The sequence below is a fragment of the Nestor notabilis genome, unplaced genomic scaffold (assembly GCF_000696875.1).
Source record: "Nestor notabilis isolate BGI_N333 unplaced genomic scaffold, ASM69687v1 scaffold8856, whole genome shotgun sequence".
Taxonomy (NCBI): Eukaryota; Metazoa; Chordata; class Aves; order Psittaciformes; family Psittacidae; genus Nestor; species Nestor notabilis.
The window spans coordinates 611-9,940 of NW_009931435.1; the positions used below are offsets into that span (position 1 = coordinate 611).

A 9,330-nucleotide genomic window follows, 5' to 3' on the forward strand; every position below is an offset into this window, starting at 1 on the left:
GGGGGGGGGAGAGCATGCAAATAAAACAAACCAGATATTCTTTATCCTTGAATCCAAATCTTTTTGGCCAAAAATAGTTCCCATCTGTGCAGTTGAACACTGTCACTCTCCAGACTGTGGCTGCATTCATACATCTTCTGGGAACCATCCCTGGCCATGCGTCAGTATATTCCTGGGCTTATTTTGGGGCAGCTAAATACTTCACCACAGAGTAGATACAGCAGAGTCAATACTTCACCACAGGTCATGCTATTTATTTAATGCTATGGGCAAGTGTATGTCCATGCTCAGGCTGGTGCCTTGTCTTTCTGTCCCTATTTAGTTAACAAGTATAGACACAGCCTATCAGCACAAGAATAAATATGAACTAGAATACATGTGGTATAGAAATTGGTGAGAATATAAAAGGAAACAGAAATAAGCTTCTGTGAGAAAGACAATACTGAACTCGTTTCAAGATAAGTTAGGTCTTTTATAAAGGTTTTTTTTTTAACCATTGCCATGATGGGTGATACAGACTGAGTTCTGTTAATTTCAGTATCTGTCTTCTCCTTCAGGCACCTGACAAAATTATCTTCACAAGAATTGAAACTTCTACAATTTTGATAAACAGTGTAGTGAATGGTACTAAAAACTTCTCGATATGAAATAGATAGCCCTGAGCAGTACAAGGTAAAGCCTTAAGACTCCCAGTCTTACTGTTTAATACCTCATGAGAGACCCTCAATGCACTTGTGTAATACATACAAGATGTAATGATACTGCACAAAGTCTTTGTTCTTGTTTTGGATGGATTTGTACTAACTCATTGAGGTAATGGAGAACCAAAGCTCTCAGCTGAAAGGCAGAGACATATAACAGCCTTTGCAATTTTGTTCCTTCATGACTCTAAGAAGTTCTGCATGAGGCCAGCTAGTGGATGATGTGACATTAAACGAGACACTACAAAGTGAAGGATTGTTCTGGTTAGGCCCATCTCCCCTCACTTTTCACTTTGAGCCCTTATTTAAACAAACACATAAATTACCCTTTCCTTTTCATTTTGAGGAAAGAATACGCAATTACACACTTTTAAGACCAACCTCCATGTCTTTAATTAAAATTTTACATTCATGAAGTAAAGTTCTGTAGTTTATTTCATAGCTAAATCTTGGCTACTGAGGTTTAGGTGAACCTGAAAATCAATTAATCAGCATATTAACTGTAAAATACAGTGGATTATTTCCTGTTTGTGCCACCTGATCCATCTGGAGACATTCTGTAAAACTCCAGCTAGAGCTGTCTCCACTGATTTTTCTAAGAATGAAATCACAATCCTGGCATGTAAGAGTTTATTAAGCATTCCTTTGATTAATGCCATGGGAAGTCAGATGTGCAATCAGCATAATAAGTACATCCCCACCTCATATGCTCAGGATAACTCTGTCTGCCATGTCACTTAGTGGAAATGACCATTTATATTTATGAAAATGTCAACACTCCTCTGAACATTAAATCTAACAAAACATGAACTTTATTAGTCTGCTTGGCCAAGGTCAGCAAGCCATGTGTAGGTAACATGCTGGTGAAGCCTTCATAGAATAAGGCAGCTCTTTATTCCCGCATCACACTACACTGTATAATAAATATGGGTTATTCCATGGAGAAAGGACAGCCACAGCAGGTTTTTTACTGTGAGCAAGTGTGCAGGGAAGTATATTGTGGATGGAATGATGCACTCCACTCATAAAAGAGAAGCAACAATATGTTTATTGACATAAAACAGCAATTTAAGAAAGTTTTATAGTAAATTCAACAGAGATTTAACAAGATTCAATGGCAAAATACGCTTGCCTATTTACTGCATGGAGGACAGGGTCAGACAAAACTGTCAGGAAAGCCTCCCCTTGAGTTACAAATTTCAGAAAGGATCCCCTTGCTTTCTAAACTCCTCTCAGAGAGGAGTCTAGGTGCAGCTAGATCCAGATTTAGCCTCAGACTTAGTCAACAGTTTCTGTCTAAAGAATTATACATTTGCAATCAATCCTTTATATCGCTTAGCTAAGAATTCAAAGTTTAGCATGCTATTAATCTTGCCGTATCAAGTCGGCCCTTGACCAGGACTATAGCTGGAGGCAGGGGGTACATGGTGCATGTTTTTCAGATTAGCCCTTGGCTATTGTGTTATTATCTGTCACCCCTGAATTGATTCGGATGTGGCCATCATGACACAGACACATCCGTCAACACAAACACTGATGGTTATCACTTGAGCAGGAAATAAAGGTGGGGAGCACACCACCACAGACCAGCATTCCAGGAGTAGGCTTCAGAAGTTCTGTCTGACAAGTAAGGGCGTTTCACCACCAAATAAAAGAGGTCCAGGGCAGAGGTCAGCACTGCAGGTCTGATCACTGCTTTACTGCTGGCTCATTTCCCCTCTCTGCTAATTTTTCTCTGTTTTAAAGTTCTCTGCAAAGACACTGAGAGAGAAGGTGAAAATAGAAATGAGAGAAGTTTAAGTCCATTGTTTCCAGTCCAGGAAACAGTGAGTCATCTCATTTTTGGTGTTTTGGAAAGCAAAGACCTTTTCCCTTTCTAGCACAAGATTACAGAGAAAGTCTTATCCTGCAGGTAGCACTGCTACCACAGATGTCATGTTCCCAAATCAGGGACACACAGCAAACAGGCTGAGAGGTGGAGCTCTCTTGTCTCTTGGCAATTCGCAGAAATCAAAACAGTTTACAGAAAGTGCCCTGATTTGGAAGATAGTCCCACTGGCTATCTCCAGAAAGGGAGCACTTTCTCTACCTACAGGCTGACACAAGAGGGACAACTCCTCATGGTTCTTTTGTGGATTTTTCTACAGAAAGAAATTATCGCAGACATGGGTCCTAGCTGAAGTCCCAAAATCTCAACTATGTGGACTACCTGGAAGTTCTTAGTTTCAAGGGAGAGCTCAGATTTTGAATTAGGAAAGTGTGTAAAAATCCTTTCTGGACTCAAAATGAGAAGTGAATGGATAGTAAGTGATTGGATGGGGTGTCCTGACCAATGATCTGTTACAAAAACAGCATAATGTTAAACAACATAAACTTGAATAGCCTCTTTGCTTTCTCTTTTAAGTTAGATCATGAGAAAGTTGGGGCTGTTCAGCCTGGAGAAGAGAAGGCTGCGTGGAGACCTCATAGCAGCCTTCCAGTGTCTGAAGGGGGCCTACAAGGATGTTGGAGAGGGACTCTTCATTAAGGACTGCAGTGGTAGGACAAGGGGTAATGGCTTCAAACTTAAACAGGGGAAGTTTAGATTAGATATAAGGAAGAAGTTCTTCACAGTGAGGGTGGTGAGGCACTGGAATAGGTTGCCCAAGGAAATTGTGAATGCTCCAACCCTGGCAGTGTTCAAGGCCAGGTTGGACAGAGGCTTGGGCAAAATGGTTTAGTGTGAGGTTTCCCTGCCCATGGCAGGGAGGTTGGAACTAGATGATCTATAAGGTCCTTTCCAACCCTAACTATTATATGATTCTATGTGGAAATCTTTGATGACTATTCCAGAAAACAAAATCAGGTTACTGTCATAAATAGGGAGAACACAATGAGGGCTAGTAACTAACTCTTCTTTCTCTTATTTGCCAGTATCAAAATTCAGGGTTCTCTCTCTGAACATTAGACCAATGCAATTAAGTATAATATCTTGTCCTGCTTTATTATAATCAACCCAAAGACCTACAGATTGAACATGTTCCCTTAAAGTGTGATTGGAGCACATAGAAAGACAGTGTTTTGTTGACATTGCACACAGTCTTTTGAGAACTTGCTATGCTGCATCATTAATTCAATCAAGGAACATTAAAGGGACCATTAAAGATGTTGACGCTTTTTTTTTTTCCAAGCTGTATGACCTCAGACAGACACCTATAGATTTAGCATAATGCCTAGACACTAAGAAAAAAAAATGATTATAACATCAGTGACCATTATAGAAAAACCTAATGAACCTGACAAACTTATCATTAGTTTTAGACACACAGAATAAAGCATGACATTGGAGTGTACCACAGACTGTATTATATCACCAGAAACTATATGGTCCTCATCTTACCTGAATCAATAAAAAAAAGCCATTTAGTCTCCATAAACTTTCAGACAGTCATAATATACATTATTCCTAAATATATAATTTCTCTTCTTTTGCTGAACTCTTACATTCTCCAGATTTAATATCAGTTAAACTGCAGTGAATAAATTCTGGATATGTAAGAAATGCATTTTCTCCACATAAAGAACCCCCAAACTATTTCCACTCCGTTTGTTGAAAACAATTTTTGAAAGTATTGGTAAGTATTCTGTTTTTCTATTCTGAGCAATATATAAACCACCCCTAGTGAATGCTATGAAAAGGAAATGGTATCTACATTTTTAGAAAGTGTAAAGGCTGCCAACCAACATTTTCTGTGCATCGCAAATTATTTATCCCACTGCAATCTTTTCTGACAGCAAGGTAATTGCTTCAATAATACAAAAACTAGAAAATAGCTTTTGCCATGCAAATCTTAGTAGTACATAAAATAGAAAGCAGGGTGTAACTGTTGAACAAAAAATCATAGTGTGAGGAATATATTTCTTCATAGCACAATTCTTTCAGTATTGTATTCAGAAGATAATTTTACTTATTCCTGGAGATGTTTTTTATTCTCTACTACCTGAAAAGTTCCATAGATATTTTATACTTATTAGTAATATTCATTGTTAGTGAACACCATTTTGTATCACATCAGAAATGCTTCTTTTCTTTAGAAGTAAATAAAAAAGATCAAAAAGAACTGCAAACATTAAAAATCTGACATCAGAAAGGATGACGAAATTCATACAAACCACGTCAGAGAAAAAGTATAGGGCAGAACAATGCCTGCAATATGATCAGAGAAAGGATGGTAGCTAATGAGTCAAGACTGATCTTGAGCATCTTACTAAGGCAGTTTGATCAGTAGGAAAAATGTATCATTTTAACTCAGGCTGTTCTGTAAGGAAATTCCTTTACTGAAACCCTGTTAAATGAGCCCCCCGCAAAAAAAAACATTTTTACAAAGCTCTTTGATATCCCCGTAGCGTAAAAGCCAAGACCTCTACCTGCCCTTCAAGAGCAGATGGACGCATTAGAAATGTAATGAGGAACATTAGGCCAAAAAATCTCAGGCTCTGTGACTGAAGGGGAATATGAATTCACCTTTTTGCAGAGCAAGTGAACTACACCAGAACAGTGGAGAAATGCTGCTATTGTGTGCTCCACTGTCTGTTCAAGCCTTGTCTCACAAATTGTCTTAAGCAAATTTTCAGTAATATTTAGGTAATAAAGCAAAAGATTAAAAAGATTTTCTTAACTCATGTCACATTTGATATGTGACTATTTTTTTGACTTTCTTCACTCCAAATGCACTAACTGGCAGTATTCTCAATGGTGTGTCATGGCAGATCTCAATGTACATTTGCCCAACCTCCTAGCCACTGAAAAAGGTTGTACCTCTGTAAAATGTTCAGAGATATGACAGTAAAACGTGCCTTTGGCAGTACTGCTGGGCAGGTGTAATACTGAAAGCATCCTGCAGCCCTAAGCCTCCAATGTGCACCCTGGACATACCTGAAGGACACATGCCCTCTGACTGGAGAGCAGGCAGGCTCCTCTTGTCCAGATAAGCAGGAGGTCAGGACTGCAGAGTGTCCTATGAATAGCATGGAGATAGAAACATGGACATAGGGACAATGGTAACAACAAAGGTAATCAGAGGTACAAATCTTAGGTATTAATGCCTTCTTTAGAAAAGTGTGCATCCAAATCTAAACCAGTAAATTCTTCACAGCAGAGAGAAGATAGCATGCCCCGAACAGTGTTGCCTGTGACTAATAACATAATAACATAGTCTTAAAAATTTCTTTTTCACTACAGCTCTGGGTAGTGAAACTTCTTACTCAATATAACCCTGGAGCAGGACTGACTGAGCACCCTAGCAAGGCATTGCTCATCCTGAGCTGACAGAATTGCACTAACAAGCCAGGAAGAGAATGAATGCTCCATTTACTGATGAATTTAGGCTGATCAAGGGCTATGAAAGGGGTGTGTGGAGGGGGGACATTTACAAATATTAAAGGTTTGGTTTTTTTAAGTCATAGACAACTGATTCTGTCAGTTTGCTACACCTGTCATCAGTGATGAGATACTGATGTAGCATGACACAAATAAAGAAATACAACAATAATAATCTCTTAATCTTGTTCACTTTTTCATATTCCCCATAAGTGTCATACTTTCTTGTGAGTATTAAGGTAGAATAAAGGAAGTAAATGACAGTTTCAGATAGAGTGTTTTTGATAAATACAAGCTGTTACAGTGGAGGTTTATTGTTTCAATTTTTCTTAATACAGAACCCACTGCTGCTCCCATCGATGTCAAAGCTACAAGTTTGTCTGTATCAGAGATTCTTGTTGCGTGGAAACATATTAAAGAAAGTCTAGGAAGACCACAGGGATTTGAGGTATGAACACAGAATATCATAATGAGAAGTCTTGTTGCTTTTCCTAGCATTGCAGTCTGTTAACATGTGCAGTAGTGAAACTTCAATAGAAATTATGCTTGATTTAGCATATGTATGACTAGCTGTAGAACACTGGTCACAGCTGTAGCACCAGAACATCTTTTATTTATCCGTGCTTGAAAACTGTTCAACACCAGTTCTTAAAACATCTCTTTGACACTTCCAAAAGAGCAGAAAGAGCTTCAAGTGACCTAGCATGCCTCTTTCACAGGCTGGGGAAGATTAGGTATTGCCTGTTTTCATCTCTAAGTGACCAGTTCAGACTTGTTATTTACTGAGGGCAATCGACACGGAGAAAGGAAAGAGCCTCTGCCATCCATGTGCTCTCCCGCAAGGGCTGGGGGACATCTGCTGGGCAAATCATGAAAGGTCGATGTCAGGATGGGAAGCAGCAGCCACATAGTCCACGAATAAAGCTCTGCTTAGAGACAGCTCTTCCTGACTCAGGAAAGAGAACCAGTCATGGCAATGAACTTTCTCACACTTTTGGATCCATTTGTAGCTTTTTATACAGTTTACAATACAAACCTCCACGAACAGATCATATTTAGGACTAAACCTATCCTTTGGGGCCATCACAACCTGTCCTGACCTTGTGGTTGGGGCTGTACTGATTCTCATGAAGTATCTCAGCTAGACTCAATTTACTAATATTGGGGTGCAGGTTGACTTGCTTTAGTCCTTCAGAGAATGCTGACTCTTTCTTGATTCTCTATGGTAACAGTGAAAAGAGGATAAACATGTAGATCTGTGGCAGATACCAATCACATGAATGTCTGAAGATGTCTTTTGACCTGCTAGCACAGAGTACCTCCCTTGCAGCATGTCTGGACAAGACCTGGGGGCTGATGACCATCACTGATAGCCTTAGGAAGGAAATGTAGGTGCACAGCCTCAGGCTGGACAGTCATGACCAGGAAAGCACATTTACCCCACAGCTTAGACACAGTCGGTTACCATTTTTTAACCTGGTTTCAGTAGCCTCTTGATACTTAGACATTCCCGTATTGCTGCCCAGTTACTCTCTTTGTATCAGACGTGGTCTTCCTGATTTGGAAAGTCTTTAAACCTTCAGAGTTCATCATACTCTGACACCAATAGTAACACTCACCTGCTCCGTGTCTCTCATGGACCTCTTAGGAATGAAACTGGAAATTATTATTGATACGACAGGGGTTATTAACTTTGAACTTTATTAATAAATTTTCTCTTTACTGTGCTGTACACCAATTTTAGGATTTTAGCATGAAGTACAGAGTAAATACTTCAAGCCAGGGACCTGCAGTTGGATGAACAAAAAATGAAATATATATATATAAAAAAATATTTCACTGTTCCTTTCTGCCTTGTCCCATGAGAGTATTAGAGAAGCCTTCAGAGGTACTACTTTTATGTGGGGAAAGGAGGGTGCTTTTCTATACCACACCATGTTTTCCCTCTTTGTTCATTTAGCCAGAATTTTTCTGCCTGCTTTCTGACAGACAAATTTTTCAGGGAGTAGTTTGCTCTTCTCTGTCCTCATTCCCAGGAAGAATTATGATCAGGGCAGCCCTTACTCAATAAACAAAAGAGTAAATTCTGCTCTCCTGCATAAAAAAAAAGACAGAACACCATCTGAGGACAGTATTGCTGGATCTTTTTAGTTCCATTTTTCAGAAGAATTTCAACAAAAAGGAGATAATGACTTATAGGATCAGTATAGTGAGTCAGTGCATTACAGTATTCACTTAGGAACACTAAGTCCACACTATGAGCCCAATTTTGCTAACATACTGATGGTTTCTCTTTAAAGCATCCTCTCAGTGCAGAAAAGGACCCTGTATAGCAAGACACTGGGATTAAATTGCCTCCCCCAAAAAACAAGTTTTATGCTTTCCATATGATTCACTTTCTTCAGCTTCTGTGAACACTATTTTAATTTAAAAACTGATTCTGAAAGTTTTATCATATGTAGAACAGTGCAGAACGCAGCCTGTAGGACTCCCTTAATCCACAAATAGCAAATAAATAACATATAGAAATACAGTAACTTTGATAAAAAGATGAGCTATTTTTATTTTAGCAGTTATTTCCTAATGTAGAGTTATTGTGGACTGCAAGTAAAATGTTGCCTTAGATTCAAATTGAATGCAAAACAATCTGACTAGCCACTCTGTTTTCATGTCTCAATTTGTATTCTGCCTGTGGTCACCACAGCAGTGACAACCACCTACACGGTCTTCATATTTCCTGGCCTTTTAGCAACAGCATTATAAAAGGGAGGGCGGGGGCATTTTTTTTTGCCATTTGAGTGTTTGGGCTCTAATCAACAAAAGTGACAGAATATTTACTACATATGGACAAGTTCACAGTGACCCACTTTCACTCCAGCCCTGTTTGCACTTTGTACTAAAGAGTAGTGAAAGGCAAAGTAACCTAACCAATTTCATGTTGTCATCCCTGAAGGGCACTGTTAACTGTTATGTCACATGAGTTTTATGCAACGTTTGCTGTACTCATTTGCATCTTCCAAAGTACATATTATTCCTGACTTCAGTACAGGTTTGTCAGCTGTCTGCCCAGGCTTACTAAATGTATGCCAGGTACACTCTGATAAAGTAGAAGTAGCTTGAAAACTTTGTCAGAATGGTAGAAAAATATAGTGTGTAGTTCATACTTATTGTTTAGAATCCATAACCTGAAGGTTATAAAATCTGTTTCAGCCCTAGGCAATATTTTCTTTGTCACTCATACTGGTAGTGTAGGGACAGAGAAAGAACGCC

General features: G+C 39.0%; 1 protein-coding gene across 1 annotated transcript in view; it reads left to right on the top strand.

Annotated features, from left to right (window-relative positions):
* Positions 1 to 6,398: 6,398 nt before the first annotated feature.
* The window catches only part of LOC104406798 (contactin-5-like), a gene marked incomplete at its 5' end in the record, with an annotated part of 12,002 nt that continues 9,070 nt past the window's right edge, over positions 6,399 to 9,330 (top strand). Inside the window, one exon of the mRNA XM_010015894.1 lies at positions 6,399 to 6,508. Coding sequence (XP_010014196.1) covers positions 6,399 to 6,508 — 110 coding nt within the window. The remainder of the gene's footprint in view (positions 6,509 to 9,330) is intronic.